Source organism: Nothoprocta perdicaria, unplaced genomic scaffold, assembly GCF_003342845.1.
Source record: "Nothoprocta perdicaria isolate Ctin4 unplaced genomic scaffold, notPer1 scaffold_12, whole genome shotgun sequence".
NCBI classification, from domain to species: domain Eukaryota; kingdom Metazoa; phylum Chordata; class Aves; order Tinamiformes; family Tinamidae; genus Nothoprocta; species Nothoprocta perdicaria.
Genome location: NW_020454316.1, coordinates 969,919 through 985,629, shown reverse-complemented (window position 1 = coordinate 985,629; position 15,711 = coordinate 969,919). Strand labels below are relative to the sequence as shown.

General features: G+C 71.4%; 1 protein-coding gene across 1 annotated transcript; it reads right to left on the bottom strand.

The window, feature by feature from the left end:
* Positions 1 to 379: 379 nt before the first annotated feature.
* Positions 380 to 14,185, bottom strand: CASKIN1 (CASK interacting protein 1). Its single transcript, XM_026053894.1, has 20 exons — positions 14,132 to 14,185; positions 12,215 to 12,312; positions 11,792 to 11,937; positions 11,628 to 11,723; positions 10,961 to 11,091; positions 10,783 to 10,891; positions 10,600 to 10,708; positions 10,427 to 10,521; positions 10,244 to 10,361; positions 7,719 to 7,829; positions 7,525 to 7,643; positions 6,702 to 6,789; positions 5,227 to 5,324; positions 4,654 to 4,764; positions 4,480 to 4,581; positions 3,992 to 4,130; positions 2,358 to 3,892; positions 1,790 to 2,288; positions 1,310 to 1,709; positions 380 to 647 (listed from the first exon to the last, which is right to left on the bottom strand). The coding sequence occupies exons 3-20, from the start codon at positions 11,933 to 11,935 to the stop codon at positions 551 to 553; spliced, it is 4,101 nt and encodes a 1,366-aa protein (XP_025909679.1). The 5' UTR covers positions 11,936 to 11,937; positions 12,215 to 12,312; positions 14,132 to 14,185; the 3' UTR covers positions 380 to 550.
* Between the last annotated feature and the right edge of the window lie 1,526 nt (positions 14,186 to 15,711).

Below are 15,711 nucleotides of genomic sequence, written 5' to 3'. Positions count from 1 at the left end.
GTGGGTCCCGTGCCGCCGAGCGGCCCCGCGCCCACCAGCGAGCAAAAGAAAAGTAGTAGTGATAAAAAAAGGAAGGAGTGAAAAGAAGGGCAAGTCCGTTTGTGCAGCCGGCCGCCCGGTGCTGCGGCGGCGCCGGGGCCGGCCCGGGGGCCGAGTTGTGCTACATGGGGCCCCGCGGTAGCCCCGGGATGGACGGGACGGGACGGCACCGGCGGGCGGCTGCGCCGGGGCGGCTGCGCCCGCCGGCCACGTGGCAGGTAGAGACTAAAAGAAAAGCCAGGCTGCCCCCCGCCAAAACCTGGAGAGAGGGGGGCCTTGGGCCCGGGCCGTGTTGCTTTGTTTCTTCTGCTGCTTGGTGGTTTTGTTCATTTGTGGTTTTTTTGCTTCTGCAGAGTGGAGTCCTGCCGGAGGCCGGCGCGGCGCCGGGCCCGTGAGCACAGTCCTGAGGTATCTTCTTCTTTGTGCAAACCCCGAGGGCTGGGAGGTGCGGTGGGGCCGGGCCGTGCGGCGGGGCCCCGCGAGCCCTGAGCGTGGCCGGGGCGCGCGCCCCTCACTCCAGCATGGCGTCCAGCTGGTCCGCCAGGTCGTCGAACATGCTGCCGATGTCGTCCAGGATGCTCACGGTGCTCTTGGCCTCGGCGCCGGAGCTGCGCCAGCCACGGAGACGGTCAGCGCCGCGCCGCGTCACCCCAACGCTGCAGCCCCCCCCCCCCAGTGTCACCCCTTGCTGTAGCTCCCAGCGTCACCCCTCGCTGCAGCCCCTGATGCCACCAGCATCCGCCGCCCCGCAGCCCTCCACAGCATCCCAACAACCCCCGCACGCTCCAACAACCCCTGCGCTCTCCAACACAGTTTCCCCAGCAGCTCCCTCTGGTTCTATCATGACATCCTGACCAGATCCCCCATTCCTGGAGCGCTCTGGCACCATGTCCCAATCAGGTCCCCCATCTCCGTGGCTCCATCGTGACATCCCAGCCAGGTCCCCCACCCCTGTGGTTCCCCATTGCACTGTCCCAACCAGGTCCCCCAACCCCGTGGCTCCATTGCAATGCACCAACCAAGTCCCCCATCGCCGTGCTGCTCTGGTGCCTTGTCCCAGCTAGGTCCCCCACCTGCACAGCTCCCCAGCGCAGGGTCCCCACGGTGCCACCTCCAGCACAGTGTCCCCACCATTCCCCCGCTCCAACATGTGCCCGTGCAGCAGAACATGGGCAGAGCCCGACCATAACGTGGCTGCCCCGCGGCCCCTCCGTGCGTCTGAGCAGCGCCCCGGCCCCTTGGCAGGTCCCCGCGCCCGCCACCCCCTTACTCTGCTGCCTGGCTCTCCTCCTCCTGCTTGATCTTCTCCTCCACGGCCTGCAGCGCCGCGGCCAACGAGGCGCTCGTCTCCTCCAGCTTCTGGTGCGCCATGTCGGAGCTGGCGGCGTCCGCGGCGGCGCCGGCCATGGCCGAGCGCGGCGGCTTCACGGGCACGTGCTGGGGGCCGCCGGCGGGCGAGAGCGGCTTGGCAGGGCTGGAGCAGAGCGAGGGCGGCGTGCTGGAGGGCTTGGCGCCCGCGGCGCCCGCCTGCTTGGCGGGCGAGGGCGACGGCGTGGAGCCCGCGCTGCCCGACTGCAGCGCCGCGTGCGGCTTGGGCGGCTTGGGCGCCGTGGGGGGCGGTGCCGGCTTGGGCGACACGGGGGGCGGCGTGCCCTGCGCCCGCTTCACCTCTGCGGGACAAGAGCGGCGGGCGTAGGGCAGGGCGGTGACGGGGGCACCGGTGACCCCGCCACCGCCGCCGGGCACCTACCTGGGCTGCCGGGGCCGGGGATGGGCACCTTCTTGGGCGCCGCGGGGCCGGGCGCTTTGGGCTGCGTCAGCACGGGCTTGGGCGACACGGGCGGCTTGTAGGGCCGCTTGGGCTCGGCGGGCGGCGGGGCCGGCTCGGGGCCGGCGGCGGGCGGCGAGGGCGGCTCCGTGCCCGCCGCCTCGGCGCCCGGCCGCCGCTTCACAGTGCCGGTGCCGTTCTGGTAGAGCGCGAGCGGGGACGGCTCTGGCGCAGCCTCCTTCTCCTTGGCCTTGGGCCGGCGCTTCACCGTGTCCGACTCGGTGAGGATGAAGCGGACGCCGTCCTGCTGGCTCTGCTTGGCCCGGATGCGCCGCTTGAGCGTGGCGCTGGCCTCCACCTTGGCCAGGTCGCCGGGGCGGGCGGCGAGCGGCAGCCCCTCGGGCGCCTCGGGCCGCGCCACCCCCGCGAGCCGCGGCCGCGGCTTCATGGTGAGGGCCCCCTCCTCGGCGAAGGGGAGCCCCTCGGGGGGGCCCCCGCGCTCGGCCCGCGGCCGCTCCGCCGGGCCCTCGGCGCCCGTGTCCGACTTGACGCTGTCGGAGCGCTCGCGGCGCGCGGCGGCGATGAGCCCGGTGACGGGGCCGCTGATGGTCCGGCGCCGGTTCACCACCTCCCCGTCCAGCCCGATGGCCTCCTTGTGCTTCACCGTGGCCAAGACGGTGGCCACGCGCGCCTGCTCGGGGCTGCCCGCCGGCGGCCCCGGCTGCAGGTAGTAGCCGTCGGGCGCCTTGGCCGGCGCCGGCCCGGGCGGCTTCTGCAGGGCGAGCGCGCGGGCGCCGCCGCCGATGGAGGACATCTCCAGCATGGCGGCGATGCTCTTCACGCTGCCCGCGCTGCCCGTGTCCACGCTGCCCCCCAAGTCACTGGCCCGCCGCTGCTCGTGGTAGCCCTGCCGGGCCTCGGCCTCGTCGCCGCCCGCCGCGTCGCCCTCGCCCTCCTTGGGGAAGTCCTCGGCCATGCTGGCGCTGGACATGGCCGAGCTGGAGCGCTTGGGCGGCGGCGGCGGCGGCCCCTTCTTCTTGGGGCGCACGGCGAAGGACTGGCTGCGGTTGACGTTCTTGTCGGCGCCCGAGGGCGCGCGCACCGAGTGGCTGCGGCCCACGCGGCGCTGCACCGTGGCGTAGGGCCCCGCGTCGGGCACCAGCAGCTCGTCGCGCTCCTGCTCGCTGTCGGAGGCGGCGTAGCGGTTCAGGCTGTGCGCCCGCTTCTTGGGCCGCCCCGGCTCCTCCTCGGCCTCGCCGGGCGGCGGCAGGCACAGCACCGGCACCGGTACCGGCGTGGGCAGCGCGGGCGGCCCCTCGGCCTCCGCCGGCTGCGGCAGCACGTAGGCGAAGCCGCGGTGCGTGGGCGACTGCGGCAGCGAGCGCGGCGACATGGGGCGCTCGGTGGGCGGCAGCAGCTGCGGCGTGGGCTTCACCTTGGCCGTGGCGTGGGGCACCAGCAGGCTCTGCGGCGAGGCGGGACGCGGCTTCGTGGGCGTCTGCGGCGGCGTGAAGCGCCCCGCGGGCGCGGGCGCCAGGGGCTGCCGCGGCTTGCCGGGCACCGGCGGCACGCTCGCGCGCTTCACGGGGTGTCCGTGCCGCAGCGGCCGCACCTCCTTGGGCGGCACCGCGGTGCCCTCCTTGGCCTCCTCCGCCAGGTACTCCTGGCTCTTGGAGATGGCGGCGCTGGGTGCCTTGGGGCCGTCGCCCAGCAGCTCCTGCGAGCTGCTCATGTGCTTGGCACGGCTGCCCAGCGCGCTGTCGGGCGCGTGCCGGCCCGAGGGCGAGCGGTAGCCAGGCGCCTCGCGCGCGTGGGCCACGTGGTTGGGCTGCTTCTCGGGGGGCTCGTCGGGGCCCTCGCCCGTCATGGCCACCTGCAGCTCGTTGCTGAGCTCGCTGTCCTGGAAGGTGGTCATCTTGGGCGACTGGCACTCAGGCGGCTCCGGCGGCGGCGACTCGATGGCCAACACCTCCTGCGACGACGGCGGCGCCTTCTTCTTCAGCGTCCCCGACTCGTACTTGCCAAACTCGGCCCGCTGCAGCTCTGCCAGCTTCTTCACCGCCAGCATCAGCTTCTTCTGGTGGCCTGGGGACGACAGGCGGCATCAGGGGCAGCGTGGCCAGGGCCGGCGGCAGACGCCAAGCCGCGGCCACGGCCGCGGAGCAGGGGGAGGCTGCGCCTCACCCAGCTTGGTGATGCCGATCTCCTGCAGGTCCTCCCACGTGATGTCCGTGATGAAGTCGATGTTCTCATATCCGTTCTCCACCAGCACCTTGTAGTACTGGGACAGGCCGATCATGGAGAGCCACAGGGCCAGGTTGGCCTGGACAGGAGGAGAGGTTTTAAGCTGCCACCAGCTGCTCCCCTCACAGGGACCAAGCACCAATACCACAGTGCACCCGGTCCCATCTCCTCCAGGATGACCCCATTGGGTTTCTGCATCCCCAGGGCGCCCTTTTGCTCCCAGGACTCCATATATCCCATTCCACCCCCTTCCCGGGCCAGAGTGCTCGGGATGGACAGGCAGCATCACATACAAGTGGTGCCGGCTGGTGCCAGCCCGGGAGCTACCGGGAGCCCAGGTGGGCACGCGCGGCCACGCGAGCCAGAGCCGCCCCGCGCAGCCCCGTGCAGGGTGTGCGGGGCAGCGGCAGCGCCAGCGCGGCCCGTACCGGCTTGTACTCCGGCAGCCACTCGGGGATGCTGAGGTTGTTGATCTCGGAGGCGATCTTCTTGCGGTGGCCTGGCTTGGTGACACCGATGGCCGTGAGGTCCTAGGGCGGGACGGCAGGTCAGGGCCAGTGCCCACACGCCCGGCGCAGCGCGGCGCGGCGGGCCGGCCTCACCTCCGGCGTCATGCGGCTGATGGTGGTGATGTCGTAGCCGGCGTTGATGAAGTTGGGTGCGTAGAGCTGCAGCTGGAACTTGCACAGCCACTGGTAGACGGCCTCCGAGCTCTGCGGGCACACGGCTCAGCCCCAGGGCCGGCTGCAGCGGCCGCACGGAGCCGGGAGTCCCGCAGGGGCAGCGCGGCACGGGCACCCCAGCACGGTGCTCGGGCCACCCCACGCGGCACAGCCCGGGGACAGGCCCATCGCGGGGCGGTGGGAGGCTGGAGCAGCCGGCAGCAGCCCCGGCAGCCGCAGGGATGATTCATGACAGTGACTCATGGCTCCCACATGGCTGCAGGGTGCACAGCAAGGCCGCAGCGCTGCGAGGACCGTGCACGGCGAGGACGGTGCACGGTGAGGATGAGCGCGGGCCGCTCGGTGAGCGCTCGGTGAGCGCGGGCCGATGCCCAGCAAGGGCACCACATGACGGGGCCGACACACCAAGGGGCCACCCCGCATCACTGCCCGCCACCCCGCGGGTCCCCCCTCCAGCCCCGCTCCCCGCCAGCTCTGCCCAGCCCCGCTGACCTTCCCCTCCGACACCGACTCCATCTTCTTCAGCTGCTGCTCGGCCGGGGGCTGCGGCGCGTACGGGGAGCTGGCCACGCTCTGCGTCCGCGACGAGCCTGGTGCGGAGAGGGAGCTGTGAGCAGGGGGGCCTGCGCCACAGGACACAGAGTGGTGCTGCGCCGGGACCGGGGTCGCCACCGAGGGAACACCTGGAACCTGCGGCCAGGGCTGGGCCGGGCGCACTGGGCGCCTTGTGGCAAGGGGGCACTTGGCACCAGCTCCATGTGGCTCCCCCAAGGCCACGGCCTGAGGGGTCCTGCCCGTAGGCGCCTGGCCCCGCTCCTGGGGCTGTGCCAGGGCCAGGGCGCTCTGCACCGCTGCCACCCTGCCGGGGCGCCCCGAGAGCCGCCGTCCCTGGCCCCAGCGGCTCCCCAGGGCTCCCTGGAAAGCCCTGCCTGCAGCTTCCCATTGGAGCTGTGAGAGCAACCGGCTGCCTTTGCTGCAGTGTGCGAGCCCTTCGTGTGGGTAACTCCCTGGCATGCGCGTCCCCATTCTGCGTGGGTTCCCGTCACATGTGCGTCCCCATCGGGTGTGTGTCACCACTGCATGTGTGTCCCCAATTCATGTGTGTCCCGCTGCGTGTGTGTCCCCATTGCGTGTGCACCTCCCTGGCAGGGGCATCCCTGGCCTGTGCACACCCCTGCCCTGGCATCTGCAGCCTGCTGGCCCGTGTGTCCCCATTTCCCCACTGCATGTGTGTCCCCGCTGCGTGTGCATCTCCAGGGCGTGTGCATCCTCCTGCTGCGTGCACCCCCATGCATGTGCATGCATGTGCACCCCCTGAGTGTGCCCCCTCCTGATGTGCACCTCTCCACGTACACCCTCCTGCATGTGCACCTCCTGCGTGTGCACCCCGCCATGGACACCTCACTGCATGTGCACCTCCCACGTGTGCATTCCCTGCATGTGCACCCCCACACACAGCGTTGGGCACCCCCCGGTATGCACACCCTGCTCATGCACTCCCCCATGTGAGCCCCCCCATTGCTCCCCCTACATGTGCACCCCTGCATGTGCATCCTCTGCCTGTGCATTCCCTGTGTGTGCACCCCCCGCCACGCGTGCACCCCCCACGTGCACCCAATCCCCCTGCTGCATCCCCCCGCATGCACCCCCACGTGAGCATCGCCTGCGTGCGCCCCCCCGCACCAGCAGCCCCCGGTGCTGGCGGCCCGGCCGGGTGCCCAGAGGTGCCAGGAGGGCCAGGACGGGCCGGAGCGCCCCCCCCGCGCCCGCCGCCCCCCGCGCCCCCACTAACCGAGGCAGGAGAAGGCCTGGCAGCAGCCGAAAGGCGACAGAGTCATTTTTTACCCACGCGTTTTCTTCTGGCGAGCGGTGCCGTGGCAATAAAAAAACCAAAAAGGGGCCCTGGCCGCGCGGCGGGGCCGGGGCTACGGGCGGCGCGCGCCGCGGGGCCGCCGGGCACCACGCACCTGCGGGGCCGTCCTGCGCCTTGGCCGGCCCATCGCCCACGGCGCCCTCCTGCGCGGCAGCCTTCTGGGAAAGGACCGTTGCCAGCAGCTGAAAAAACACGGAGCAGAGGGGGAGCGGAGCGTCGCGCGGGGCCGGGGGCTGCGGCGGCGCCGCTGCCGCGCTGCAGCCGAGGCGCGGGCGGGCAGGGAGGAGCGCCGCGGCGAGCGGCACATATGGTGCCTCGCGGGCGGCGGGCGCCGCGGCTCCGCGCAGCAGCCTGGCGCGCGCCCCGCCGTGCCTGCTGGTGCGGGAGAGCTGCATGCGGGGGGCAACGTGCGCTGCAGCGCGGCGCGCAGGGGCTGCATGCGGCGGGCAGCGAGCAGGGCGCCGCGCAGTGTGGACAGGCACCCTCCGAGGGGCAGCAGAGCCCCGCACGGCAGCCGTGCCGGTGCCGCGCAGCCAAGGGGCCAGCAGGGATGTGCCAGGGCGTGCAGGGATCTGCAGGGATGCACAGGGGCGTGCAAGGAAGTGCAGGGGTGTGCAGGGATGCGCAAGCAAGTGCAGGGACACACAGACACATGCAAGAAAGTGCAGAGGTGTGCAGGAACATGCAAGCAAGTGCAGGGATGCACAGGTGCAGAGATGAGCAGGGTTGTGCAGGGATGCACAGGGTCCTGTAGGGATGTGCAAGGAAGTGCAGGGACGGGCAGGGATGCGCAGGGATGCAGTACTCGAGCCCTCGAGCTCACACGGGTGGCAGCCTGGGACCTGTCGCAGCTGCTGGGACACCAAACTGCTCCCATGCAGCTGGCGTGCAGGGGGCAGCCCCGGCAGCCTCCTTACCTTGACGCCCTCGGAGCCGGCGTGCAGGCCGTGCGCGCTGCTGCCGCCGCTCTGCCCGCTGCCCGAGCTGCGCGCGCTGGCCACGCTGCCCGTGCTGCCCAGGCTGCTCCGGTCGCCGCCTGCGCGGGAGCAGCGGTGGCGTCAGGGCGGCCGGCAGCGGCGGAGGAGCCGCGCGCCCGCCCGCGCCCGGGTACCTGCGAAGGGCTTGCGCAGCACCCAGATCTCCTCGGCCGGAGGCGGCGCGGTGGCCGAGCCACCCTGCGAGGGCGACAGGTGGGACGGGCTGGCGTCGGCCCCGCGGGAACCTTGGTGGCAGAGCAGAGAGAGCGGCCGTGAGGCCCCTGGGCGGGCCGGCCCCGGCGCGCTGGGCACGGGGCAGCAGCGACCGCGCGGCACCGCGTGGGACGGGGCCCGGCGGCCACGGGGACCGTGCGGCCGCAGCAAGGGGGTACCCGGCACGAGGGCTCCCTGCCGGCACGCGCTATGCCAGGCTGCAGCAGAGGCTGCACGGTGCAGGGCGGCATGCCGGGGGGCGAGTCCCGGCCGAGCACCGCAGGCACCGAGCAGCTCTCCTGCATGTAGAGGCAGCCGCCGCACCAAGGGCAGCCCCCAGCGAGCCGGCCCTGCACATTCATACGTCCGGCTCTGCGCGCGCCCGTGGCCGGCCCTGCGCACTCTGACGGACAGCCCTGCACACTCCCATGGCCGGTGTTGCACAATCCCATGTCTGGCCCCATGCACTCCCATAGCCAGTCCCGCACACTCCCATAGCCAGTCCCGCACGCTCCCATAGCCAGTCCTGCACGCTCCCAGGTCCGGCCCCGCGCGCGCCATGGCCAGCCCCGCGCGCTCCACTGGCTGCTGCAGTGCCTGGATTTGTTCATTAAGGCGCTTCGCGGTGAGCGGCGGGCAGTGCTGCAAGGTGATAAATTCAGCAGAGGTTGCACTGCCAGCCCGGCACCGTGGGAGCCGGCGCCGGGCGAGGCGGCAGGAGGGCCCGGCGCACATCGGTTAACCCCGGCGGAGGAGCCGCGCTCTCCCTGCCCTGCTCCGGGGCGGCGCAGCACGAGCAGCCCACGCTGTCCTCGCGCAGCCGCACGGCGTCACCGCGTGCTCCCGGCACGGCCCGAGTCCCGGCGGCCCCGCGCGCACCCGCACCATGGTGCCGGCATTGGGCACCAGCCACGCCGCCCCTCGCCAGGCTACCAATGCCCAGCGCCTCCCGGTCCGGAGCAGCAGCTCCCAGGGGAGCACAGCCCGACGGATGCGGCCGCCGCTTCCCGCCCAGGAGAGGCAGCAGTGCAAGGGCTCCGGGTTTCTTGACCCTACCTCCCTGCCAGGACGCCTGGGCCCTCCTGGGAGCCAGGGCAGGGTGCACGGAGCAGCCTGGAGCACAGCGTGGCCCCCGGCCGCCCGCAGCGGGGCCAGGACATGTCCGCCGTGGAGCCGCGTGCCACGCTAGGGCTGCGGCGGCTCCGGCGAGGGGATGCAAGGGAGGGAAGCCCCTGGCATGCACACGCAGCCAGGTGCGCGCGCCTGCATGCACGCGCACAGGCATGCACCCTCCTGCACGCACACATCCGCATGCGCACACACCTGCACGCACACAGCATGCACACGCACGCACCCGCGTGCAAACACACGGCAGGCACCAAGGCAAAGGGGAGGGGAGCCAAACAGAAAGGAAAGAATAAATATATGCATTGAAAAACAACAGCAACCAAAAGAGAAAAAAAAAAGGAAAGAAAAGAAAAAAAGAGAGAAAGAAAGAAATCCATCGAAAGTATGAAGCAAGCGGTGAACTACCTTGTCTGCAACGGGGCTGGTCGGCACTGCTAGGGGAGAGCCTGTGATAGCCAAAGGAACTGAAAAGAGTCTGATGGGAATGTGGTGGTGGAGGTGGAGGTGGAGGCAGGGAATGGAACGGATGGGACGAGGCGTCACCGTTTAGCACAGCAGCCCCGTGAGCCGCGAGCGGGATCTTTTGGTACTGGTGTTGGGGGATTGTTAGAGTCTCCCATGAACCTGATAATAAAACATAACAAGAGACAAAATGAAAAGAATCAAAACAATAGCGACAAGCTCAGCGCCACCAAAGAAACAAAGGAAAAAAAAAGGGAAAAAAGAAAGGAAAAAAAAGCAGCAAACATAAGAAGAGGGCGAAGAAATGTGGAGGAACCGGGACCGATGCTGACGGAGGAGCCAGAGCAGGGACAGTTGCCCTGCGCCGGGGCAGAGCCGGCTGCGGGCCCTGCACACTGGGCCTGTCGGCAGAGCCCGGCGCTGCTCCCGCTGTGCCCGCGGCACCGCTGGCACCGAGCGGCTCTGCGCTCCGCTGTCCGCACACGCTCGCAGCCGCCGCGCCAGCCCCACACCGGGGACGGCCCCGTGGGCACGGGCGGTGCAGGGGCACTGCGACCCCCGCGCGCCGCAGCCCGCACCGCGAGCCCACACCGCTGCCGCGTCCTGCCCGCGCCACGGAGGCGCCGCCGCCGCAGCTCCCGTGCAGCGGGACTGGCCAGCGCGGCGCGCACCAAGCCACGCGGCGCCCACACGTGTGTCCTGTGCCCCGCGACGGGACGGGGCGCACCCTGCACGGGGTCCCAGCACTGAGCCCAGCTGCCGGGGCCGTCCCCGCTCCGCCAGCCAGCGCCAAGGCTGGTGCCCCGCGAGCCCCCGCGTGCCCAGCCGGGGCCTGGCGCCGCGCGCGGGTATTTGCCTGTTCTCTTGCTAATGGCTTCCACGAGGCTGGAGGGGAAGTAGCCCACGCGGTCGTTGCCGGTGCGGTTGTCGTGGATGCAGCCCTTCCAGCGCCCGTCCGCGTGCTGCTCCAGCACCTGCGCGGGAGCCGCCGTGAGGCCGGGCCCGGCGCGGGCACCGGGGCGGCCGCGCCGCCACTCACCGTGATGACATCCCCGGCCTTCACGTTGAGGCTGGTCAGGTCGTAGTTGTTGCAATAGTCCTTGACGGCCCGCACCTGCAGCGCGGCGGAGGCGTCTGCGGGCACGGAGCGGGCAGCGCGTTGGTGACGCCTGCGCCACGCGCCGCCCCGGCTCCGCGCGCCCCGGCACTCACCCCGCAGCATCTGCTTGATCTCCTTGCTGGCCTGGCTGGTGGTGAACTGGTTGACGATGTCCAGAGCCGTCTGGTTGTAGGTGTTGCGCACGTGGGCGTTGATGCCGCTCTGCAAGGGTGGGCACAGGGCTCGGGATGGGGCCGGCAGCGCCGCCGGCCCCGGCCGCGCTGGAGGGCCCTTACGTCGAGCAGCAGTCGCACGACGTCCGTCTTGCCGCACAGGGCCGCCTCGTGCAGCGCCGTGCCCGCCTTGGTCTGCCGGTTGATGTCGATGCCGGCCTGCAGCAGCAGCCTGCGCGGCGCGGACGGCGTGAGCGCGGGAGCCGGCGCGCGCGGGAGCCCGGCCCGCGCCCGCGCTCACCGGATGATGTCGATGTGGCCGTTCTTGGCCGCCAGGTGCAGGGGGCTGGTGCCGTTGGGGTCGGTGGCGTCGCCGGGCTTGGGCTCCAGCAGCGCCGCACACATGTTGCTGTTCAGGAGCAGTTGGACCACCTGGATCAGCAAACACACACGGAGCAGGGCTGCAAAGACAGCTCAGCTGCCTGCCGCGCCACCGGCCACCGCGGTCCACGGCGGCCCTGGAGCCCGTGTCCCCCACATCCCCGCAGTCCCTGCTCCCCTGGCCCTGGTGTCCTCATGTTCTCACAACATGGATCCTGCAGTCCTCACGTTCTCATCCGTGTCCCCATGTCCTTGCCAGCCCCGTGTCCCCCTCCAGCCCAACATCCCCACTAATCCTGTGCTCTCAGATCCCTACCAGCCTGGTGTCCCCATGTCCCCACAGATCCCATGTCCCCGCCAGCCCTAGTGTCCCCACATCCCCGCCAGCTCCGGACTCGTCATCCCCGCAGTTCCGAACAGCCAGGCCCCCATCCTCCCGCAGCAGCTCCAGCCGGGCAAGCTCTCCCGGCCCCGGGACGTGGCTGCAGCACAACCAGGGCAGCGCCAGGTTCCGGTGCCACCATCCCCCGGTCCCCGCCGCCGCTGCCCGACTTGCCTTGCGCAGGGCCCGGCCCTGCAGGACTTACCCCGACCCGGCCGAACTCGCACGCCAAGTCGAGCGGCGTCTTGCCCGAGTTGTCCATGATGCAGGGGTTGGACTGGTGCTGCAGCAGCATCTCGGACTGCGGGCGAGAGGGAGCGTGAGCGGGGGCAGGCGCGCGGCCCCCGGCGCCCCGGCCCCCCGCCGTACCACGTCGTAGTGCCCGTGCTGCGCCGCCAGGTGCAGCGGGATCTGCCCCTCGTCCGACGGGATGTTCACCGAGGAGCCCGCCTTGAGCACCATCTTCATGGGCTCCTTCTTGCCTTGCCAGGCTGCGTAGTGCAAGGGCCGCATCCCTGCGGGTGGCAGGGCGGGCAGAGGTGAGTGACAGGGACATGGAGCCGCGAGGGACACAGGGACCTTGGGAGAGAGCAGCCACCCCGCATCCCGGCCAGGACAGAGCCGCATCCCCTGCATCCCAACTGGGATGGGGCTGCCCATCCTGTCTCCCAGCTGGGATGAAGCAGCATCTCCTGCATCCCGGATGGGACGGAGCAGCATCCCCTGCATCCCGGATGGCACGGAGCAGCCGCGGCCCAGGCTGGCCCCATCCCTGGCCCCGTGGCCACTCGCCTTTGTTGTCCTTGATGTCCACGGCGGCCTGCGCCTCCAGCAGCAGGGCGATGAGCTCCGTGTTGCCGTTGAGTGCCGCATGGTGCAGAGCGGAGAACCTGGGGGGATGCTCGTGTGAGGGGCTGCATCCGCCCCCCGCCAGCCCCATTGCTGCGTCCCCCGGGGACATCCCTGCATCCCGAGCAGCCCCAAGTGCCGCAGAAGACGCTGCTCCGTGCGCGCCGCTCCAGCAGCACAGCGAGCACCTCCTGTGGTGCCGTGATCCCAGGATGCAGCGGCGCCCGGAGCCGCTCGCGGAGGCTGGAGCTGCCCCGGGACGGAGGAGCTGGGGCTGCCCGGGGCGAGGGGAGAGGCCGGGGCTGGCGCAGGGGCAGGGGCCGCAGCGGGGGCTGCCCGCGTGCGCGGGGGGAGGCCCGGCCGGGCAGCCGCCCTCCCGCCTGACCCACTTCCGCGGGGGCGCGGGGGGGCCGGGCCAGATGGCTGCGGCGCCCGCACCGGCCGGCAGCCCCGGCAGGGCCGTGAGGAGCGGCGGGGAGCGGGACCGGGATGGGGCTGCCCTGCGGCTCCGCTGGGCACTGCCAGGGCGTCCCCGTGTCCCGCGATGCCAGGGGACAGCTCCGCGCAGCCTGCGCCCCAGCACCCGCTGGGCACCGCAGCCCTTCTGCTCCAGCGCCCGCTCAAGATGCTGCCACTCGCAGCCCTCCCCGGTGCCGCGGCGGCTGCTGCAGCGCAGGGCCGAGCCGCTCGCCCAGGCCCTGCAGGGCAGGGCTGCTGCAGGGGGCAACAGGAGCCACGCAGGGCAAAGGAGCTGCACGGGGCAGCAGAGCTGCATGGGGCAGCGGAGCTGCATGGGGCAACATGAGCTGCATGGGGCAGCAGGAGCTGTGCAGGGCAGTGGAGCTGCATGGGGCAACATGAGCTGCATGGGGCAATGGAGCTGCATGGGGCAATGGAGCTGCATGGGGCAGCAGGAGCCACAAAGAGCAATGGGAGCCTCGTGGGGCAGCTGGAGCCTCACAGGGCAGCAGGGCTGCATGGGGCAGCAGGAGCTGTGCACCACTCGCCTGCAGCACCCACTAGCAGGGCGAGCACAGCAGTGCACAAGGAAGGCGGGACCCTGCACTGAGGACGGGCACCCAGTGCCGCTGCAGTGTGGGGGGCCGGGGATCCCTCCTGCGGCTGGCCCAGCTCCCGCGCACGCGTGCTCACCAGTGCGCACGCTCACATGCACATGCAGGCTCAGCTGCACAGGCGCACGCTCGCAGGCCCCCGCGCGCGCACACACGCGTCCCTGCGCACGTGCAGGCCGGGGGCACCGCGAGGCGCCCGCTCCGCCGCCTGGCACGGCCCCGCTCCGGGCTCTGCCGCCGCGGGAGGCTGCTGCAAGACAGCGCCCGGCAGCGCGTGCTGCGTGACCCAGCACGTGCAGCCCCTTCCCAGCCGCCCGGCCCCTCCGCTCACGTGCCCTTTCCGCAGCCGCGCTCCCAAGGCGCCGGCCCCTCCGCGGCCCCGCGGGTCACGGCCGGCCCTCCCTCATCCCGCGGGTTCCACCGTGGTGCTGCTGCCCGCACAGCCCTGCAGCGGAGCGGGACACACATGGAGCCGGCTCCGCACGGCGCTTCCTTTCCCCTGCAGCTCCGTCTCGCTTCATGCCCCGGCTCATGCACATCTGCTCGCGTGCACTGCTGCTCCTCGCACACCTCGGCACACACACGCCTGCTCGCGCCCGCGCGCCTGCCCGCCGCTCACCGTGGCGCATGCTGCCTGCTTTGCACGCCTGCCCGCTGCGCACACAACCGAGGGCACACGTGTCCCTGCCTGCTGCACACTGCTCAGGAGTGCCCAGCGGCACCCGCTCCAACACGGCACCCGCGCTGCTGCTCGCTGCAGCCTGCGGCACCCGCGTTCCTCACTTACCCGTCGGTGTCTTGGAAGTTGACGTTGACTTTCTTTGCTGATCCGAGGAGCTCTGGGAAAGGGAAGAAGGAAGAAGGGGGTCAGGGAGGGGATGGACACGGGACAGGGGGCAGCGTTGGGACCCACTGCCTCGTGCTGGGCCATGGGGCACCCCATGACCCTCCTGCAGGTTCAGACAGGGGAAGGGGCAGCAGGACTCGTCCACCCCCGCCACATGGGCTAAGGTCTCCTAAATTCCCATCCACATGCAAGAACCCACCCCAGGACAAACAGCAGCGGCTCCGCTCCGGACCAAGGTCCTGCTCACCCAGCCGAGAGGCAACCCGGATTGTGCCCGATCCTCCCTGCCGGGACCGGGGCTTCCCGGCTGCACCGCGCCACATCCCGGGAAGCGAGCGCAGGGCGCAGGAGTGGGCCGAGCAGGGCCCCGTGTCCAGGGCGCAGCGGCCCCACGCTGGCGCTGCCACTGGCCCGCATCCCGCCCTGCATCCTCGCAGGCATCCGCTGGTCACCATGGCAACCCTACATCCTGGAGGAGGAGGAGGGAGGCCGAAGGGCGCAGCGGCGCGGGGCTGGCGTCTGCAGGGCTGAGCCTGGAGCCAGGCACCGAGCGGGTCGGCGGGTCCCGCGTCCCGAGCAGCCCCCAGCCCACGGGGCCGGAGCTGCCGCGGAGCAACGGCAGCAGCAAAGGGCAGCAACGGAAGCCGGCGCCGCTGCAAACGAGCCTGCGCTTAATTAGAGCCGCTTGGAGCGCGCGGGGCCCTGATTGAATTTTAAATTCCCGTCCGGGAGGCGCAAGGCGCCGGCGGCGGAGAGGGGCTGCCTGCATGCAGATGAGGCGGCGCCGCGGCCGGGCGCTGCCGCAGGCACGGGCAGCACCGGCCCCGCGCCCGGCGCATGCAGGCGCTCCGGGCACCGCGGGGTCCCGGCACTCGGGACGCGACACCCCGGGGTGCCCCGTGGCACCACCTGGGCATGGGGACACTGGGTGTGCGGGCGCGGTCCCGCAGGCGGCGGGGGCAGGACGGGACCCCCCCGCGGGCCGCGGCGCCTGCCAGCCCCCACAAAGGGCCTTTGAGCGGCGCTTCCGCCCGGCCGCGCTCCAGCGCGACGCTCCCACGCGGCCGCGCGCACGGGCCGCAGCGCCGAGCAATGGGTTATTAAACATTCATTTCCCAACCAGCAGCTACTAATTATCTCCCGTTTAAACCCCAAAGTGGCTGCTTTGTAACAAAATCGGGGACGCGGCTCCATGGGGACGCCGCTGCTGGCCGCCCGAGTTGCACGATGGACGAGTGGCCAGGACGGGGAGCTTCCCACAGAGACACTTCCCAGGAAAAGCCCGGGCCCTGCGCCTGGCCCCTCTCCTACAGATCCGCTAGACCCGAGCGCGCAGCCCCAGCCCCGTTTGGCTCCCGGTGCTGCCGGGTCACGGAGCCAGCCCAACCTGCAGCCCCTGTCCCTCGAGGCTGCCTCAGCAGAGCCAGTAACTGGCCCCTCCGCTCCAGCTGGCGTTGATTCTGAAACCTACTGATGGCAGCTAGGGACAGGGACAGCCGGTGCCAGCTGGGACTCGAGCA

Bases quoted from the DNA above. Each gene is read 5' to 3' on its own strand.
- CASKIN1 (XM_026053894.1), bottom strand. From the start codon at position 11,935: ATGCGGCCCTTGCACTACGCAGCCTGGCAAGGCAAGAAGGAGCCCATG. The intron at 7,644-7,718 runs GTACCCGGGCGC...GCTCCCGCGCAG, and splicing joins GCTGCGCAAGCCCTTCGCAG to GCGGCGACCGGAGCAGCCTG. The intron at 3,893-3,991 runs GTGAGGCGCAGC...TGTCGTCCCCAG, and splicing joins GATCGGCATCACCAAGCTGG to GCCACCAGAAGAAGCTGATG.